This window comes from Hoplias malabaricus, chromosome 9 (assembly GCF_029633855.1).
Source record: "Hoplias malabaricus isolate fHopMal1 chromosome 9, fHopMal1.hap1, whole genome shotgun sequence".
NCBI classification, from domain to species: domain Eukaryota; kingdom Metazoa; phylum Chordata; class Actinopteri; order Characiformes; family Erythrinidae; genus Hoplias; species Hoplias malabaricus.
The window spans coordinates 24,268,113-24,289,426 of NC_089808.1; the positions used below are offsets into that span (position 1 = coordinate 24,268,113).

At 38.6% G+C, this 21,314-nt stretch overlaps 2 protein-coding genes across 2 annotated transcripts; one reads left to right on the forward strand and one right to left on the reverse strand.

Annotated features, from left to right (window-relative positions):
* Positions 1 to 1,468: 1,468 nt before the first annotated feature.
* anxa13l (annexin A13, like) lies at positions 1,469 to 8,787 on the reverse strand. The gene is made up of 11 exons (XM_066681354.1): positions 8,684 to 8,787; positions 7,999 to 8,074; positions 7,076 to 7,170; positions 5,564 to 5,734; positions 5,239 to 5,272; positions 4,904 to 4,983; positions 4,521 to 4,589; positions 4,328 to 4,429; positions 3,952 to 4,027; positions 3,727 to 3,839; positions 1,469 to 2,943 (listed from the first exon to the last, which is right to left on the reverse strand). The coding sequence occupies exons 1-11, from the start codon at positions 8,696 to 8,698 to the stop codon at positions 2,824 to 2,826; spliced, it is 951 nt and encodes a 316-aa protein (XP_066537451.1). The 5' UTR covers positions 8,699 to 8,787; the 3' UTR covers positions 1,469 to 2,823.
* Positions 8,788 to 9,806: 1,019 nt separating this feature from the next.
* ap2m1a (adaptor related protein complex 2 subunit mu 1a) lies at positions 9,807 to 19,882 on the forward strand. The gene is made up of 13 exons (XM_066680560.1): positions 9,807 to 9,935; positions 11,243 to 11,361; positions 13,364 to 13,629; positions 14,850 to 14,932; positions 15,097 to 15,102; positions 15,382 to 15,517; positions 15,938 to 16,082; positions 16,269 to 16,283; positions 17,063 to 17,182; positions 17,267 to 17,402; positions 17,581 to 17,678; positions 17,784 to 17,895; positions 18,830 to 19,882. Exons 2-13 carry the CDS (start codon positions 11,288 to 11,290, stop codon positions 18,962 to 18,964), a joined length of 1,326 nt encoding a protein of 441 aa, XP_066536657.1. The 5' UTR covers positions 9,807 to 9,935; positions 11,243 to 11,287; the 3' UTR covers positions 18,965 to 19,882.
* Positions 19,883 to 21,314: the final 1,432 nt, after the last annotated feature.

Consider the following 21,314-nt stretch of genomic DNA (forward strand, 5'->3'; position numbering starts at 1 on the left):
TGCTTATGTACTTGAGAGCTGTTGATTTAACGCCTAAGACACGAAACATGGACTAAATATTTATGTTTTAATTTCATTCTGAGAATATCTGGTCTTCAGAAGGAAACAATTTTAGGCCATTTTGAGCAAAATAAAAGTCCCCTGAGGAAATAAATACCTAAAAGATCTCAGTAGTTTCTCTTAGACAGCAATGAGATCAGATGGAAACACAGGGGAGACTTGAGCATACATCTCCTGCTGCTCAAATGTGTCTTCTGAGATAAAGACCTTTGAGCTCACACGTCTTTCGAGTTTAGCGAAGATCTCAGTAAAGTCACACACTCTGCTCAGATTTGCCAGATGATCTAAACTCTACACTCTCCTTTTGTCTCATTCTTTTTCTCCTAAGAAATATTAGGAGAATCACCCTTGTGTCTCCTGAGCCATTACAGAGTAACCTATGAGCAATAAAATGAGTTTCTCTTGGAAATGAATATAAATAGATATTTAATAGATACTTGGTCTCCTTAAAGAGACTAAAATAAAGCACACACACACACACACATGTCTAAACTTGGCTAACCCATTCAGGCTCAGGATTTACAGCAGCGGTATGGACTCCATATGCCTCCAGTTGAATAAGTAAGGGGCCTTTCCTTAAGCGACTACAGTAGTAGCCTCTCATCTCCCCTCTTCCTGACACTTTTCCTCTGTCTCCTCTGGTCACTGTTTTGCTACTGTTTTTGCTGCTTCTCAGTGACAGACTCAAAAGTGTAACACATCTGGAAGTGTTTCCATCACATTTGGGCAGTTAGTATTTAACTCTCTCTGTGGGGATCTTTTCTACACGTTTGCTAAGTAATTAAAGAGCTTGAATGTTGATCCCCCACACATTTTAAATTACACAAACGTTTTTTTGCTTTGCTTTCAAAGATATTTTTATAGATTTTTTTATGGAAAGCATGAATGAAAAAAGCCAAGCGTGAGTCAGAACATTAAACTAGAAAGGCAAGGTATAAAAATGTTGTAATTAATGTAATAAATATTTCTCCAAACTCCAGAATAGGGTTCGATTCCCCACTCAGGCAGGAACACCATGCTACACTACTAACCCAGCAAAGGAAATTAATTTAGTTATTATTTTCATGTCATGGCTTATTTGCATAAACTAAAATGATTCCTGTCTATAAATCACCTGTTCTCAAAGGAAATGACTGGTTGTCTGTCACTCTGTCGCCATCTAGTGTGGATAGGAGGTTGGAGTCCTTGGGCAAGACTCCAAACATTGCATTAACCTACATCTGTAACATGATATAAAACTTAAATTGTAATGGATATGAGCTTCTGCTGCAAGTGTATATTTTATTTTTAAGAACCTCTAGAGGTGACAATTATTGACACATAAATAACATTGCGTACACACTGTTTAAGTGGTATAAAATCCATTTAAATGAACAGCCGCAAACACATCCAAGTTTATCATTTGGTATCATTTACTGATATTCATCAACAAGCCATTGTATGTTGTTATTATTGGTCGCTGGGACAAAGTTGATCATTTTCAGTCATTTTTGCACAACAAATAAATGGATTCTAATTATATTAGTCTATGGTATCTCTCTGATCAAAGCATATATAGACATCTCTGACATTGAAAAGCGAGAATTACATAATTTTCATTAGTGGATACTAGTTTTTGCTCTGAAAAGAAACACAGCATGGCAATTAATAAAGAAAATGCCCCAGTTCGAGATTACGTGCATTCTCCTTTTCCAAAATATATCCCTAATAAAAACCAACTCAATTTTCAGCTGAAATTAATAAACATAAACAAATGACAATAAATAGTTTAAGAAAGCTTAGTGCTAAGAGTGTGTTTGCTACAGGAATATTATGAAGGTATGCTATGAAGAGCAATTACAGTATATTTCATACCATTTAAAATATATCAAATGTTGAAAGGCATCCAACTGTTGAATCACTGGTGCACCATAATGTTACATGTGAATGAGATATGAAGTAACTATAGATGTTTAGGCACAGGATAGTTAATGGGTGACATATGTATGCAACATTATGACTAATGGAACTGGTACATAGTGAGATTTCTGTGAAACAAAATGTGATGGTACAACGTGTATCTGCAGTCAAACCGGGAGCTGAAATGAAAATATGAAGAGTGTGTTTCCATTCAAAAGTTTGAAATCATATCAAATATTTTTCTAATGTGCACAGTATGACTTCCACATTTAATATGACTCTGTAAAAATATCCGAGAAATTGTAGAAATGTTTTTAGAATGAAGAGAAGTAATAAGTTTAATGTCCAGTATTAAAATGTTCTAATAAAAATAACATCTAGCATAAATAGATAAAAACACATATTCAGAAAAGTGTATAAATGTATATAATTAATAAAGTAATAAATAGGTGCTAATAGGTAGTAATAAATTTATTTATGAAAAACAATTAAATCAATATCCAAAACATGTGCCTATTGTCATTTAAACATAGTGCTAGGAAAGAAAATGACCATAAATACATTCCAGTATATTAAACTCTTATCATTTAATCATTTAGTGCAACTCCCCAACTTTGTAAACTTAAATTAATATAAAATAATTTTGATACGGTTTACCAGTTGCAGATAAATAAAGGTTTTATTCATATGATGATATGTTTTGTGATTTCAAACCTTTGAATGTAGAGTGTACTTTGGAGTAGACAAAGACTGGGTGCATAGTTACTGTAGTTTTTGGAGGCAGTGTTGGTGACAGGGTCTTGTGTTTACGTTGGTCAAAGTGGGTCAGTGTTGTGACGTTTTAAAGCCTGTTTTAAAGTGCACTCAGTGAACGATGGCCAGCAGGAGGTGCTTAAAATCTCCCCCGCAGTCTGAGCTCAGAGCATCCTTCAGAGTCATGTCGTATTTCTCCAGATACATGTCCTTTATGGTCTCCAGATCCACCTTAAAAACAAAAACAGTTGTCCCAGCAACAAATCCAGAAATCTTTTTAGCAGTACACTACAGTGAAATGACAAAAATTATAATAATAATAATAATAAAGACAAAATTCAAACCTCAAGATGGCTGCTGCCCCGTAGCAACTATGAGGCCCGTACTATTTTTTTAACAGCTAGAAATAAAAGTTGAATCTTATATAAAAAAAACCCGAATTATTTCCTATTAGTAGCTTAGCTAACGTTTCTTACAATGCTACAGGTTAAAAACAGCTTGTAAATGTGTTACTCTCAAGCTTTATCCTTGAACTTTTATTGCTAACTGAGGTTACAAATCATTCCTAATAATCTTGCTTCATATCATAGCCCCCTATATTTTCATGCTCAAGAAAGTAACAATATGTACATTCTACACCTGTCAAATTGAAAAATACCTGTCCTTCATCACAGCAAAGAAAAAAAAGCCAAAATGTTTAAGACAGAACACTTTACAATAAGATACAACTCCAAAACAAAAGTCCCATACTCCCTCTCTGTCCTAGTCCTCACTTTTATTCAAACCCAGACTACACCCTTTGATATTGATAAGAATTCAGTGTATTAGAGACAATTGAACAATTGTACACAGTTTGAGACAATTATTCATCTTTTTACAGATTCAATTGATTTAATACTGTGATGTAACTTACTACAGGAACTGTTATGATTAACTGCTGCTCTGGCAACTAAGTAATGCTTTCTATTCAATGCGAGAAAACTGTAATATCTGTGACCAAAAACAAGGCCGTACCTCGGAGCGGCCCACAATGATTCGAATGAGTGTGTCCTCGTCGGTCCCTGCTCCCTTCATCGCTGCGTTCAGCCGACGAGCAAAATACAGCTGTGGGTTTTTAGCACACCGAACTATTTGGACAGGGACAAATGAATATGATCAACTAAGGGGAATTAAGGAACAATTACTCTTGGGTGAGGGAAAAAAAGAACTTAATGAAAATATTTCTTAGTTTGCTTTTACCCAAAGTAATGTAACAGTCCTTTAATGTGCCTGTGGCCTCACTGTCGATTGCATCAAGGATATCTGTTCCAGAAAGCTAGAGAGAGAGAGATTAAATTACTAAAATAATTCAGAATCTCACTCACCTTGTATTTAAACTCTTCCTAAGCTGCATGTATCTTACTCTATTTCTGTTATTTGTACAGGACATGTTTAAGAAGCAATCAACCATTTTTACTAATACTTTAATAAAGTGAAAACATTTTATTACCGAATCTGATACATCTCAGCCACTAGATGTCAGTATAACGTCTGTTTCATAACATGAAGAAAACTCTTTCGAGAAAATGACTGATCACTTAATTTATTTCCACTTGATTAAGTGTTTGATTCTTACTGATTCGTAGATTTTAAAAGTGGCCTGAAGCTGCAGGTAGTTTCTGCGGGTGAGAATGTAGCTGAAGGTGGACTCGTCTGTGCCGAAACGACCCTCTCCGGCCTGAGAGGATCCAACAAGTGAACAAGGGTCATTTATATAAAGAAGGCACTAATGTCACCACATACAACTAAAATGGCGAATCAAGAGTCACCTCAATTAGTGCTGTGGCGTCCTGCTCTGCCAGTGCCTCGTCCACTTCATAACTCTCATCTCTGCATGCCTAAGGGTGGAGAAGGACTGGCTCAGTGTCACAAAATGGGAACATCATGTATGTATAATTTTAAAATTCCTAGTATACTTTTATTTTTATAGCAATGCTAGAAGACTTTTACACTGTACTTTTTTATATATAAGCAAGAGCATTCGTGTGTGTTTGACAAATAGCATTCATTTTTCTCTAATAGGAATTTATAAAAAATCACAATCTTTACAAAAATACAACAGAAAATTCATAATCGCACTGAATGGACTTTTAATGAATGCTTCAAGGCTCTATTGACAGCAGGACTCTGTCAAGATGTTTCGTTAGCCTACCAGCAGCAGTGACATCAACAGGTTTCTGACGTCTCCGCTGGTGTCGTCCTCAATATCAGCTTCCAGATCCCGCTCATTGACTTTGTTGGGCAATATGACAACACAGAAACATTCATGCTGTTTGAGGATGGTGATAAATGTCCAGATAAAATGCACATGAAATATATGACAATTAACATTAACATTTTTGAATGTTATTAGTATTATATCAAAGAACATGTAGAAAACCATTTAATAAGAGTTTAATAAGAGTATGTTCAACAATTTACAACACCATAAAACAAAATCATAATCAGCAAACTGTCTTTACTAATATACATATATTCTACACTTACCCTTGGCATATGCCTCTTTAATATTCAGAATTCCCTGTTGATAAAATGAATAACAGTTATTACACTGTAAAGTAGTACTGAATATTGCCCTGAGCAATACTTCAATTTACAAATATGTATATGTATATTTTATTATTTATATATGGGAATATATTCTGTCCAGAATTCTGTCAGGAAAGTGCCTTCTGTCAGGAAAGTGCTATTGGTGCTAAGCACACTTGGATACATTTGCATTTATATCAGCTAATGGCTGGCTGTGTCATCTACTAGGCTCATTTGCATAATCGTTGTTCTATTGTGCAGTAATGTTCAAAAACAGAGTGACCTGATTGGTGCTCGTGCACAGAATCTCCACAAGGACGTCCTCGTCTGTCCCTGCGCCCTTCATGGCTTTCCTCAGCTCTTTTGCAGCGTAAACATTAGGGGGATCCAACATAGCAATTATGGCCTTCTCAAAGCTTCCTGTAAGCTCGCTCTTTAGCACCTCCTCCAGCTCCTACGGGAAAATAATCCAGTCAAAAGAGTAACCACAGAGTCTTATTGATCTGGTGCTGTGTTTTAGTTTGTGAGTCTGGGGCCATTTTAAATCTGTTTACATCTCAGCCATTTTGTTGGAGGAGTTTCTCTTTAGGACTAAATGGATATAAAGCAAATATGAGTATGCTTTCCAATCATATTGTATATGTAAACATATAATGTAACATTTCAAGCAGCGAGGCACCTTGTGGAACTGACTTTCACTCACTCACTCATATATGTACTTATTCACGTTTAAGTACTGTTCCACAAAGAGGTGCCATTCAGTGATTCCCACCAAAGATACTGTGTCTTTGTTTTGAGATATATATTATAAACTATTCTAATAGGGTTGGTAGGTGGCAACTCAAAATGTGTCCATAGGTGTGAGTGTGTATCGCCCTGTGAAGGACTGGCGCCCCTTCCAGGGTGTGTTCCTGCCGTGCGCCCAGTGATTACAGGTAGGCTCCGGACCCACCATGACCCTGAACTGGATAAGGGTTACAGACAATGAATGAATGAATGAATAATAATAATAAAACTCCTACTTCTTCCTAACCTGTAACCAAAATGCTGTGACTTCTCTGTCCTGTGAATCACCCTCTAACATGTGATAACATCAGCAGAGGCCTGGGAGTGTTGACAACATATACCATCACTATTTTTAAATGCTATTGATGATCTGATTGATAAAATCACTCTGTGCCAAGTGTCCTATGTAAGGGTTAAAGACAATGAATGAACGAACTATTCTAATAGGTTGAAAATGGAACTATTCATCTACACACATAAATGTCATTAGTGGGATTTCGGGCAAAAACAAAACAAAAAACCCTAAATGCTCACAAGAAAAAAGGGAATAGACTCTTTAAGGCACTGATTGGAAGAAACTGTATAACACACATTTTTTGTTTTTTTATTGATTAAATAAGAATTTTCCAGCTAATCAAATTACACTACAAAACCAAAACAAAGAAATAAACAAACAATCAAAACAACACAATTCAGTGCCTATTTTATTGAAGAAGCCGCCTTGTCCAGCTCTCTGTAGGAGGAGAAATCTATATTAATTCAATCATGTTTTTAGATAAATGTAATTTGTTCTGTGGTTAGACCAAGCACACAAGGCATAGCTGCAATTCAGAATTCTGCACAGCTCTTAGACTTTTTTGTATTAAATTATACCCAGTTTTTCTAAAAAAAAAAAAAGCCCAGTTTTGTGGTGAGTTCCTTGCTAACAGAGGGGTGGCTTTTCATCCAACAACAGATTTGATGACTATGGCATTCTTGCAAGGAAATAAGGGAAAAACAGACAACTTACATCATCATATTTCTCAAAGTACGCTTGCTTAATCTCCAGCCGCTGAGCTGCAGAGCGGTTCGCTAAGATGGAGATGATTGCCTCCTCATCAGTGCCTGTACACAAGTTGATAACCCTGATCATATCTGACCAAAATCTAATCTTACCATGTATATTTAGGTCTACATTTACAGTTAGTGTCTCAGCTAAGTGATAGAATGAGGCCTCAGATGCAGAATGATGGTCAAATATCAGCCATAACATTAAAACAATCTATGTGTTTCTAGTCTCATTGTCCATACAGGAGCACCTTGTAGTTCTACAATTACAGACTGTAGCCCGTCTGTTGCTCTGCGTACATTGTTAGTGTCTTTTCACACTGTTCTTCAATTCTGAGGTGGTGGATCTTTCTTGACACTGATGTGGTGGTGGTGTGTTACTGTGTGTTGTGCTGGTGCGAGTGGATCAGATACAGCAGTGGAGTAAAACCCTCAGTGTCTGGACTGAGAATAGTCCACCGACCAAAAACATCCAGCCGACAGCATCCTGTGTCACTGATGAAGGACTAGAGGACGACCGACACACACTGTGCAGCGACAGATGAGCTCCTGGACCAATGAGGTAAGTGGGCACAAGGCTTACAAACTGCAGCATCAACTGCTGTGTCTGATCAACTACCAGCACAACACACACTAACACACCACCATCATGTCAGTGTCACTGCAGCGCTGAGAATAACCCTAACCCCCCACAAATTATTTATACCTGCTCTGTGGTTGTCTTGAGCAATGATAAACAGGGTAACACAGTGTGCAGAGTAACAGATGAACTAGTTTTTTTATTGGAGAACTACACAGTTTTGGCTGATTTTTGTACAGTGGTACAATATAATCCCAGGCCTCACACACACACGGTTTATTCAAAAGCTGTTTGTCTTAACCCACCCATTCCTTTGCAGGCTTTACGTATGGCTTTGATATCTGCTACCACATCGAAATCCTCGTAAGGAAACACCGTGGCCTGGAGCAAGAGATAATGTGTTATCAACATGTTATTAAAGTAAGTACATGTAAACATTATAAGAGACAGCACTACATCTGTGCTTCTAAAGTTAATAAACTACTACAGATTATTTATAGACCCTGTAGCCCAGAAGTGGTGGGTTTTATTGTGTAGTTATGTGTGCAGGAAAGGGTGCAGTGTGTAATGCAGGCCTTTTGCTGCTGAGTCATGGGACGCTCGGCCCACACTGAACCTCCCCCACCTCGCCTACCGGCCGCAATAACAATGTGACTGTATTGATTAGGAGAACAGGGAGCTTTGGGGTGGAGAACATTCCAGTAAGACATGCATCAGATTTTAAACAGCTGCAGACATTGATAAGCCTCTTCTAAAGTCACTTTGCCACCCTTGTCTTTACCAGCGATTGTCATAGTCCCGGCTTCCAAAGTGAATATCTGAGGCATGAGAAAACTGTCCTGAGCTGAGAACACAACAGCATACAAAATCAGACACCCATAAATAACACTTCCCTCCTCCAGCTGCAGTCTGTGAAAAAGCATTACTCTCTGTGGCAGAGCTAACACACTCTGGCTGAAGCAGAGAGATCTGTTACAGAACTGCACTCACCTGAACGTTTCCCATCTTCAGCTTCTGTCTCTCCTCTCTCTGTTCCTCACTGTGAAACGGTACTGCACCGCCTCACTGACATCACACTCCTCACTGCCTCACCCACATCCCAGCAAGCCCCGCCCCCTGCCCTAGGAGTGGACAGGGACAGGGCATCCATTTCTCGGCCCTTCTGTCTGAATGCCTCACTACCTCTTTATCTATCTATGTCTTGTCTTTTAGTCTGTCTATTTGTCCATCTGTCTGCACATCTGTCTTTTTGTTTGCATCTGTGTATCTATCTATTTGTCCATCTATCCTTTCTGTCTGTCTATCCTATCTATCTGTGTGGCTATCCAATGTCTCTGTCTGTCTTTTCTCCGATCTGTCTCTGTAGGTCTATGTATTTATTATCTAAATATAAATATTTCTTTATAAATGCCTGTTTACAAACACTGCACTGACCTTGGAGTACAGACTGGGCAGATCTGACTACAAAGACACACAACTCCACACAGAGCAGTCTCTATTGTGTCCGAATAGTATCTGCCCACATGCTTCTTCAACAATGCTGTGACCTTCTACTGACCACAGCCACTTCAAATGATTGCATTCCAGTCAACTGGATTGAGAAAATCCCATCACTCTAGAGAGCACAGTTACACTGCTTTCACAGCCCAGTGCTTGGGGGCATATTTGTATTGATGCTTGTCCAATGGATATTGCCTGGATATTTTTGGTTGGTGGACTATTCTCAGTCCAGCAGTGACACTGGGGCATTTGAAGCTCCAACAGCACTGCTGTGCCTGATCCACTTTCACAAGCACAACACACTCTTAACACACCATCACTACGTCAGCCCCACCACCACCCAAAAAAATCCTGAATTGTGGGGTCTGGAACATCGAGGAACGCAGAGAAAGGGGGCTAAGAAAGTATGCAGAGTCACATATGGATTACAATCTGTTATCGTAGAAGTATAAAGTGCTAATGTTATGGCTGACGGGTATAGGCGTGTGAGGATATTTTAGGATTTTATCTGCAAATTATGAGCTGTATTAGCTTCTGCCATTGACTTGGCGGTGTAGTTTGTGATGAGACATTTAAACATGTAAATTATAACTAACTTAATACATTATTAGCAAAACAACCATCAACCGTTAATGACGTAATCGCGCAGCCGGTGACGCAGGGCGTAAGCGGTCAGCTGCCTCGGCGGGACTCAGTCTGATCTAAGCAGCACCGCTGGAAATTAATAAAGACTCTCACGCAGGTAAAACACGATTAGTAATATTTATTTTAACACTTTAAATGCTTAGTTTGATGTAGTTAGAGCCTTTATCTGTCATTAAATATGTTTCTGTAGGGAGGGTCTAACGGCTGAGAATGTGGATTAATACGTCAATGAGGATAAATATTTGGATATAAACACAATTTTAGTCGTTTAATTTTATTTCTGCAATTGATATTGCTTATTGTTTGTTGTCTTGGTCTCTGTATCGAGCTTTACACTGGTTTCAAGGAGATAAAAAAGCTGTGGATTCACACTTCCTGTTGGCCGGGCTGATACTGGCTTCTTATTGGAATTTGCTCGGTCCACCTTAAATGCCGCTAGAGTTTTAATGGCATTTAAGGTGGCATGGATAAATTCGACAAAAGAGCCTGAATTATTTTGTCGTCATCATTTTCTTTCGCGTGTCGTATCCAGTCCGAGATATTTCCAACAATAATATTTGCTTTATTACATTTTAACGGTGTAGTAACATTAAACGATTTGTAATCCCTTCAGTGAGGAACGTGGTCAGTTAAGGTCGTAACCATGCTGTGGTCAGTATATTTTCTTGTATTGTATTTGACATGACCTAGTTTATTCGTAAAGTTATTAATTTTTAAATAGGTCTTTCCTTACAGTGAATAATGAATCATGGCTTTGAGTGTGTCGATTCATTTGACAGAGCTGACTCAATTTATTTGAATATTCAAGCTTTTTCTTATTATGTTGGTGGTGGCGCTGTGTGCTGCACAGCTCTGGAGCCATGGGCGCCTTGGTTTGAGCATTGGCTAACCTTGGTCACTGCCTCTGTCAACTTTAGAGTGTTTTCCAACTGTCCGTCACCCAGCCCCTACGGTTCTGCTTGTGCGCTCCTGGTGCTGGTCCCTAGTGCAGGTAAAATGAGTGAATTGCGTACGGAAGGGCATCCAACTTAAAAACTGTGCAAAGTTGTGTGTGCAGAGCATTGGGCAGATAATCTGTTGTGATGACCTCTTCAGAACCAGCCAACAGCAGAATTCTAGAAATTAGAAGAAGACTATGTGATACTTCATTAATCCCCGTGGGGAGATTGAGACTTATTTAACCCAGTCTTGGTACTGATCACATACACACACAAGGGTTGGTGAGCGGGGACACACACACACACACACACACACACACAGAGTAGCAGGCAGGCAGCCACAGCGTTTAGGGATGCAGTTTGGGGTTAGGTGCCTTGCTTGTCAGTCACTAATGTTGAGGGAGGAGAAAGTTATGTATTTTTTTGCTTGCCAGTGATACTTGGAAATATCTTTCTCATATTGCAGAAGTGAGAGCCCATCATGGAATTTGAAGCTTGAGGAACAGCCACCATGATTGGAGGACTGTTTATCTACAACCATAAGGGAGAGGTCCTGATCTCCCGTGTCTATCGGGATGATATAGGGTAAGTTTAGTGGCAATTGTAGTAACATTACATTCATAAAGTCACATTAGAAGTCATGTAGCCTACTACAGGCACTGTTTGTGCTGCGTTTATGTGTTGTCTTCAAAGAACCTTCATTACATATGAAGTGGCATTACTGGTAGTAGTGGCATTACTAACAGTGGTGTTTTTTCCTCACTTTAAGGGTGATGTTTGCTTCTATCCTATAGAAGGTTTGAAAATACCTGATGGTTTCTTAATAATGTACCAGTGTGTGGGTTTTTTTTTTTTTTATAAATTGTTGTTTGGTTTTATGCTGTGCATGCATGTCGACCCTGAGTTTTCAAAATTATAAAAATCGTTACTCTGCATTTCGTTCAATATATTCTTCTGTCTTTTGCGTGGGCTCTGAAACCGAAATTTGTATATGAAGGGATAAAAAGCGTGTTAGAGAAAAGAGATTGGCTTTTTCATGATTCGCATGCTCCATTGTTCTCACTCAAAGGGGGCATCCTGATGCAGCAGAGAGAGGAAAGAGCACAGGATGTTCAGATTGAAGAAGATCATTCATCTGCATTAGATTTTGCTGCTTTAGACTTTCCCCCTTCTTTAAGCCCCTGCAATTGCATTTCCCACGAGTGTAAATGCTACAGAGTACAGCTCTGTTGAGTAAACACCATAAATAATACCATCTTTATTCTCCGTGTGTGGTTTCATTTATGTCTGTTTGCTGGTGGCGTTTGTAACTCCTGCATCACCCTTCATCCCTTTTGTCCTTTTCATTCCTCTTCCCATTTTCTCCTGCCTCATATTTCTCAATCTCTTTTTTGGATACTGTAGGAGTAGGTAAGATTCACTCGGTTCAGTGATGTGAATGCTGGGGGCCTGACTGATATACTGTTTATACGGTTGTGAGAATTGAGTGATAAATGTGAAATTGGAGATGATAAATATTTATAGAAAACAATTGGTTAGATTTGCAGGTCTCGCCTCACTCTGTTAAAATCAATAGCGTGATTAAAAATATATAAATTCCTTTCACAGTGAATCTCTGTATTAATCGGCATTTAAACAAACTGGCTATCCCCAGGTCTCTAAAAGGAGCTGTTAGCACTCTGATTTGTAGTGTCACTGAAAGGGAGGGAATGGCAGCAGGATTTAAACTGCATGTGTTTAAGGCGACAAAAGTGTATGAAGTAGAAGTGTAACCGGACAAATGTGGATATCGATTATACTACTATTGTGACAGTTGCCATATCAGTCAGGCCTTACTAAAAGCATGATTTCAGCTCCCAAACACAATATAAGCTGTGAAAATAACGCATGCCACAGTGTCCCTGGCATTCTTTCAGTGACCCCAAAGCATGAGCGATGATTTTAAAAGCTGCTGTACAGAATATAACTGTTTCTTAAGCAGTCAACAAAAGCTGGATCATGGTGTCACTGTAATGTCTGTATTCTCTGCTGTTTCCCACGCATCTTCTCCTTCTCCTGTGTTTTTATTGAATTCAGGTATGAGATTATACATGCCAGAGTGCAATTATTAGTGACATTACATTATTAAATATAGACCCTAAAATTATACTTGGAGCTTTCTCACATTACTTGTTTAGAAGGAATACTTCTAATTAAGGGATTAGCTCTTAGTAAGATATGTGATTATAAGTAGGTGTGTGTATATATGTGTGTGGAGGAACTGATCTATGAAAAACTACTCAATAAAAAGTAGCTACTTCTGTTTTTGGCAACTTTATTTTTTGGCAAACTTTATTATTATTTATTGAATTTTGGCACATTTATCCGAGCTCCAGTGCAAAAGCAAAGAACACAATAGTGTGGGCACCAGAAATTATTTTTGTACAAATATTAATTTTAATAAAATTCTCTTAAACCCCTAAAGGAAAAGTGAGAGTTTTTCTGTTTTAAAATATTATTCTAATTTGAGCTCTCTCTCTCTCTCTCTCTCTCTCTCTCTCTCTCTCTCTCTCTCTCTCTCTCTCTCTCTCTCTCTCTCTCTCTATAGACGTAATGCAGTGGACGCGTTCAGGGTGAACGTGATCCACGCCCGACAGCAGGTTCGCTCGCCCGTCACCAACATCGCTCGCACCAGCTTCTTCCATGTTAAACGCTCCAACATCTGGCTGGCGGCTGTCACCAAGCAGAATGTCAATGCTGCCATGGTCTTCGAGTTTCTCTACAAGATGTGTGATGTGATGACTTCGTACTTTGGAAAGATCAGCGAGGAGAACATCAAGAACAACTTTGTACTGATCTACGAGCTGCTGGATGGTAAATACTGAAGTTTGCGTCTTCCCTGCTGCTATGAGTCCAGTCATAAATCATTAGATCTCTGAAGTCATCTGTCATTATATAGTCAACATTGTGCCCATATCGGGAAACCTCAGTCTAAGCTGGCTTCCTCTATGGGGGGGGGCATTTGTGCCATTTTCAGGACAACAAAATAGTGGTGTTGAAATTTTGTTTTACCACAGGTAGCTGTTTTTGATCTTTGAATTTTTCGTTTGTTTTTTCAAAATCATTCAGCACCTTGAAGGATTGAGGCGTACTCGTTGTTACTTGTTAACCATATTAGCCTCGTAGCTGCAGTCTTTAGAAGGAAAACCTCAAATACCATGCATGTCTTAGATGCTGAATACATTTGTGTAAAGATGCCAAATCTGGCTGAGAGGAGTGTGGTGTGTTCTTCCTGTGTTCGTGTGGGTTCTGGTTTCCTCCCATGGTCCAAAAACACACGTTGGTAGGTGGATTGGTGGCTCAAGTGTCCGTAGGTGTGAATGTGTGAGTGAGATTTGCCCTGTGAAAGATTTACACCCCCTGCTGAGTGTGTTCCCACCTTGCGGCCAGTGATTCAGGGTAGACCCACCGCCGCCCTGAACTGGATAAGGGTTACAGACAATGAATGAATAAATGGAAAATCTGATCATGTTTTCCTGGCTTCTGGCCGTGGTCAGCTCTGAGCACCTACACTTGGAAATCAGGCTGCCACCTCAATAAATAACCAGTGCTTCAGCAAATGGGTGTGTGTGTGTGTGTGTGTGTGTGGCTGCTGAATGTGTTTTGCTACCCAGTTCTTAAAAAAAAAAAAAAAGTGACAGAAGATAAAATACAAATTTTTATTAATATTTACTTGTGTTTTAATAGAATCAGCACAAATGCAAAATATGATTTTAATTTCTTTTAAATTCTACACTTCACAATGTTGAGACAAGAAACATTGTGAAATACGTGATGCAATCGTGCTTAACTTGCAGGAAAGGCCTAGTTCTTTGTGTGAGAATGGGTTGAGGATTGGTTAGTTACAAAAAAATACAGCAGTCAGTGATCTAGGAGTTTAAATGAAGTGAAGTGTTGCAGGAATTTGAGGTATTCCACCTTCTACAGCACATCATGTGAAAAGATTTAGACATTTTATACTAGATTTACTAGTATTTTACTGTCCCAGTTTTTCCGGAATTAGGGTTTGCATAATTGTATGTTTGTTCATGCAGAGATCCTGGATTTTGGATACCCTCAGAACTCAGAGACTGGAGCACTGAAGACATTCATTACACAGCAAGGCATCAAAGGGCAGGTAGGGAAAACAAAGCTTAGTGTATCTCATCTCTCTTTTCCCCTGAAGGGAGCTACATTAAAAGAAAACGTGTGACCTGGATAGTAATGTCTATTTAAACATGGGTTGTAACGTCATACTTTTTCTCTTTCATATCCTGCTGTTTTGGATCTGGCAACCCACAGCATCAGGTAAATATGCCACATTCAGAACTATATCTTGTAGGTCATTATATGTGAATATATTTGGTCTGGTAATGCAAGACTTCTGTTGGAAGTCTTGAAATATTTCTGTGATTGTACTGTACTGGTTATGTTGTTGAGTAATAAATGTACAATATGTTTTTTGCATATTTATTCTGTGCATTCTCTTCATACCTCAAAGTGTGGACTTGTTGTTTGGCTACACATTGATTTTCCATTGCATAGTTATACATTGATACTGATATAGTGATATTATAAACTCCACAGACTAAAGAGGAGCAGTCCCAGATCACCAGTCAGGTGACCGGACAGATCGGCTGGCGGCGTGAGGGAATAAAATACCGCCGCAACGAGCTGTTCCTGGATGTTCTGGAGAGTGTGAACCTGCTTATGTCTCCACAGGGTAAGAGAGCGCCACCTGTATGTACACGGTTGTATTCAAGCATAATGTGGACTTCTTAATGCACAGTTACTGTTTATTTGCATATTTTAACATGTTGGGAACAGTCAAGCATGGAACACATTGCAAAACACCAGAAAATGTTGCAGAAAAATACCATATTTAATTTTTTTTTCTTGTTTGTCTTGTCTTGTTGTTTTTGAGATTGAGTTACCACAGCCAGCTAGTCAGTCAGTTGACCTTTAACTTTTGAAACGTTTGCATATGTGGTCATATATGTCTGTAATGAACGGACCAATAAAAATGGACCAAAATTACTGGGGCTGAAAAACTAATTATATTAACTTTAATTACAAGTTAAGAATGCTTTTTTCTTTCTTCTGTAAAGTTGCAGCGTTATCCCCTTTTCTCCCTCTGCTTCAGGTCAGGTGCTGAGTGCCCATGTGTCCGGCCGCGTGGTGATGAAGAGCTACCTGAGTGGGATGCCTGAATGCAAGTTCGGCATGAATGACAAGATCGTCATCGATAAGCAGGGCAAGGGCGGAACCAGCGATGATGCAACAAAAAGGTTAGTGAAATATTAGGGTTTTTCCTTTTATTCTTTTCATTCAGCCTTAAAGATTTTTTAGATGTTGGCTTTAGACGAGATGAAAAGATATTTGTTTTGAAGCTGCTTTAACCTTAAACATCTCTGCACCCTTTTTCTGTCTCCTCCTGCTCTCTTTCTCTCTCTCTTTCTCTTTCTATACATCAGTGACTTAGGGGGAAGGTACTGTGCCTGTACTGTTTTTCTTTTCCCAGCTGTGTCCACTGTGATATAGGGCTGGGCTCTGTGACCAAAAATCTCACTATGTATACATATTGTTCTGATACTGATCGTGATGTTTAGCTAACTCTGTTTTGAGTGAATGGCTAGACTTTTTATTCTCGTCTGTCTAACAAGTAAAAGTTGAATTACGCCACCTAGTGTAACATTTAAATTCAAGCCTGAAATATTGACTATTGATAATCAATGTCATTTTATTGCCCAGCCCTATGATATTGTTTTGCTCCTTAGTGCCTGATTCTTGAATTCTATCCATTAGCAGCTTCCCCAGAGGTTCTAGTGTGTGTTCCTCATCCAGTGGAGGTCAGAACAGAGCGACTAGCACCATTAAATATACATTTTTAGATACTTAAACTGGTCTATATCTGAATTTGAAATGGGTCTAGTTACATTTGATTCCCTTTTTTATTCTTTCTGTAGTTTTGTTTGGTGATAAGTTCAATACCAAAATTTATGGACAACCCTCAGCGTAGCATTTTATGTTTCATTGTTTCCAACACTACGTTAAATAAGTAAATAAACATTTTGCATTGAAATTGAGTTGAAATTGCATTGCATTGAAATGTGTGCCGAGGGGCCTTAAAATCAAGAAAAGCTGATTTGACCAGGGCCGTCTAATTTTTCCCACACGAGTGTAGATTAAATTGTGTGTCCTGACTGTTGACCAGTGCTGTGTGTTAAACTGTAGCTCTGACCTATTTCCTTTCTCTGCTTTCTGACAGCGGGAAACAGTCCATAGCCATCGACGACTGCACCTTCCACCAGTGCGTGCGTCTCAGCAAGTTTGACTCTGAGCGCAGCATCAGTTTCATTCCTCCGGACGGAGAGTACGAGCTCATGAGGTCCGTGGGCAGGTGATTTTTACTTTAGATTCCTCTCGTGTTTCTGAGTTCTTAACTCTGTGTGTCATTGTTGTGGTTGTGTAGGTATCGCACCACTAAGGACATCATCCTGCCCTTCCGGGTCATTCCGCTGGTTCGCGAGGTGGGCCGCACCAAGCTGGAGGTGAAGGTGGTCATCAAGTCCAACTTCAAACCCTCGCTGCTGGCACAGAAGATTGAGGTGAGGGAAGGTGGCACATGTGACACTATGTTGAAATAATTTGAGATATAAAATGGCAATTCATTGGCCATCGAGACCTCTTCTAGCGTTTGTTTTGTAAGTTAGTGTGGCATTGTTTTTAAGTTTCAGGCAGACTTAGCACGGCTAATGTTCTATATATCTCGTTTATGTTAAAAAGGTGCGCATTCCGACCCCTCTGAACACAAGTGGCGTGCAGGTCATCTGTATGAAGGGAAAAGCCAAGTACAAGGCCAGTGAGAATGCTATTGTTTGGAAGTGCGTACCAACATCCTACTGCTTATTGTTCTTTTTTTGTGGAGTACAATCAGGCCATATTTGAATATAAGTTGATACATCCAGCTGACCAGGTCTTCTGTGTAGGATCAAGCGCATGGCCGGAATGAAGGAGTCTCAGATCAGCGCTGAGATTGAGCTGCTGCCCACCAACGACAAGAAGAAGTGGGCTCGTCCTCCCATTTCAATGAACTTTGAGGTGAGTGCAGTAAACACTTGACCATACACTTTGGATTTTTGCCAGTGGGACCAAATTTAAAAAAAAACCACTTTGGTCATTTTATGGTTCTTTAGACAGTGTAAAAAACATATAAATCTGAACAACAATAACTTGTACATTTTAGCAGACACTGAGAAAGCTAGTAGACAAATGCAGCAATCGAGTTTTTGTCTGTGTTCCCGTCACTCCCCAGACTTTAGGAAGCATTGAACTGCCCATAAACTGTAGCTTAAAATCACTGAAATATTCATAAAGTGTCTGTCCCAAAACCTAGTTAGCTGTCTAATTAGAGAGCATTTTATGTCATAGTGCATGCGCCAGACATGTAGGCTGTCCCAATTCTTAAGATACCACATTATGTTGCCTATTAAGATATCTTTATTTGGCTGAATTTTAAGGCGGCACCGAACCCTTCCTCAGCCAAGAACGCAACACCATGATGCAACTCCAGAACAACTCCTGTCTATTTCGTTCTTCTCCCAGAGCAAAAATAATTAAAATCCCGATTAAAAAAGGGAAGACTAGAATACACCATGCTGAAACAGAGGCGACGTTAACAACGGAGAAAAAAAACACTATTTGCATGCAGTGGGCAGGAACAAGCCGTAATGATTGCTCTCTAACTACACTGTTTCGGTAATCTGCCTCATGAGGCCAGACCACCGTTAGAACGCTGCCTACTTAAATGGCTGTCAATGCAGGCACCTCACTAGGTTTTGGAACAGACCTAATGTTGCCTAAATTTGTATCTCCCATATAATCATACAGTTCTCTTGTAATTACTTATGTGATTTTCTTCAATTACATTAAAAAATATTTAAATCCAAGGAAAATGTGTTATTGATTTCAAGGAATATATAAATGTGTCATAATTACATAGCTGTATAACAGTATTCTTCCTCCGGTTCCTCAGGTCCCATTTGCACCGTCCGGTCTGAAGGTGCGCTACCTGAAGGTTTTCGAATCTAAACTCAACTACAGTGACCACGATGTTATTAAATGGGTTCGGTATATCGGCCGAAGTGGCATCTACGAAACACGCTGCTGACCAGCCGCTGGACAGAGGGACCGGACCTCTTCTGTCTCTTGTGTGTCTCGCCTTCCCCTTTCATCATATATGGATCAATTATTAACATATAATTAAAAATAAAATATAAACACAAAATGCTACATGAATAATGCAAAATGTGAAATGTATCCTGTCAGTCTGAGTGTATTAAAGAAGAGACCCATTGTTCAGTGCAAGGGAGCCAGAGTTTGTTGGGGGGGGGGGACCATCCTGAATTTCTTACTTATCCTACAATGTACATCTGGGGTATGGAAGAAACTACATTAGAAGAAATCAAACTGTTGATTTAAAACCAGAGTGACCAAAGCAAGTGGGCCTTGAAGGACCTTCTGCTAAATTTTTGGGACCATTGGAGTTCAAGATCAGATCTTGCAGGGTTAGATTTTGTAAACTAGCATCAGAGGCCTGTTAAAAAAGCTGTTAGCTCATTAACATAAGCCCAAATTTAAGGATAGCCCCTAGTTGTTTTCCTATGTGTCAGGCTTGACTTTGGGCTTGGGTAAATATAGCTAAACTAAAATCTTGCTTTCATAACTAACCCCAAAGTTAGGTTTGTAAGAGATTAAAGACATTGGACAATCCTCAACATATAGCTTAAGGTAACTGGTCAGTTAAGAAACCCTGTGTTGTGTTTTTATTGTGAGGGAATGCTGTGAAACCATAGTGCAAAGCTGGAGTATGAGAGTCTTAAGAGGCTGTAAAACTTATCCTTAGGTGTCAGCATAATGAATTTCAATCTGTGGTCTCTGTTGGTCACTCTACTCTGACTTCCTTCACTGTAACATGGAAACTGTTTAGTTCAGTAAAATATATAATGAAAATTATAGTGTGTGTCTTTCTTCTTGCATTTTGCAGGTTTTCCTACTAGAACACACTGGATTCAAAACACAAATTATTTAATCAGTTAATGATTTGTATTGTGTGTTAAACTGAAAACTCTAGCATTAAAAAAATCTATTTAGCAATGTTATGTCATAATTAATCCAATTTTAAGTATTAAATATCAAAGTACTTATATAAAGGATTTCACACATTCACGAATTCACAAATTTTTTTACATCCCTGATAGCAAGGAGATGGCGGACCACTGAGGACAAAGTTGGAGGTCCACTAGTGTTTTACACAGCGTTTTCTGGGCGAGCCACTGGTGATTAAACAGAATTTTAGACAAAATGCCACATTTTAGCACTTTTCCATTCACAGTACAATTTACATTTTTTTCCTTCATTAGGTTCTTTTGTTATCATTTATAAATAAGATCAGTAAATAATTTTAATCCAGCACAGTGTCAGCATTTTTAGCATAATCATTTTATATCAGGCTTATACTCATATCTCTCATAGTTGTTGGTAATATTGGTGTTAAATTGTTTTCCAGAATAAAAGTCTCTGTGAATTTAAAATCTGTTTGAGGAGATTATAAATTAGTTATATTCTGTACATGACAGTAATCTGAATTGTCAGATGGTGCCAGTGGAACGATATATGCTCGCTGTCTGGTATTTTTCAGACACAAGCTACTGGTCCACAACTCAGATAAGGAGACAAATGTAGTCTGACAGGATTTTTGCTTGTCAAGGTAAAACTGATTAGAACTGAACAGAAACAATAGTTAAGTAAATTCAGGAGAAGCCTTGGCACACCTATGTTTACTTCTGTTTCCATAATGTTAGTCATTTTAACTTATTTATAAAATAAAGCCAAATTATATAAAGCCAACATATTCTTGTTCAACAACTTTGTTATATTAACACAGATGTATTTAATCCAGTTAATGTTTTATACATTTGTGCAGATTTATGGCTGTTCATATCTTGCAGGAAAAAGCTGAACTGCTTAGCTAGCTTGCTAACACCACAGCAAAACAAGTGACTCACTATGTATTGTCTCTGTTCAAAGAAAAACTGAGAAAAAGTATTTCCATAATAGTAATTGTACATGAGAAGGAAAAAACTTTCAACTGGGCTTGCAAAGTTTTTTCTTTTAGTGTAAAGAAAAAAAGGTTTTATTCCAAGTAGAGCATTTTAAAGCATTTTTCTTGGTCCATTCATCATTCACCCAATGTTAAGGTTCAAACGTACAAGATTTTTCTTTGGACAGCGATGGTTGGCCAATGGTCAAAACTGTCAAAACAATAAACTAGAGCCAAAATAAAAAATGAATTGCTATTTTTATATCTTCCATCTTTCAAAGAAAATGGGTGACATATCAAAATTGAAGGGAGAATAGATTTATGAGATTTTTTGGCCAAATATGATGTCAAATTTTCCTGTTTTTTATGTTTTATTTAAAACAACCTTTAATTCTGAAAATGGCCAGGAATCCACAAA

Excerpts from the sequence above, each read along its gene's own strand:
- ap2m1a (XM_066680560.1), top strand. The coding sequence starts at position 11,288 with ATGATTGGAGGACTGTTTATCTACAACCATAAGGGAGAGGTCCTGATC. Across the intron at positions 11,362-13,363 it reads GTCTATCGGGATGATATAGG|ACGTAATGCAGTGGACGCGT; the intron begins GTAAGTTTAGTG and ends CTCTCTCTATAG. Across the intron at positions 17,896-18,829 it reads CCATTTCAATGAACTTTGAG|GTCCCATTTGCACCGTCCGG; the intron begins GTGAGTGCAGTA and ends CCGGTTCCTCAG.
- anxa13l (XM_066681354.1), bottom strand. Across the intron at positions 5,273-5,563 it reads TGTGCACGAGCACCAATCAG|GGAATTCTGAATATTAAAGA; the intron begins GTCACTCTGTTT and ends TTTTATCAACAG. Across the intron at positions 4,984-5,238 it reads TAAAGAGGCATATGCCAAGG|TCAATGAGCGGGATCTGGAA; the intron begins GTAAGTGTAGAA and ends TGCCCAACAAAG.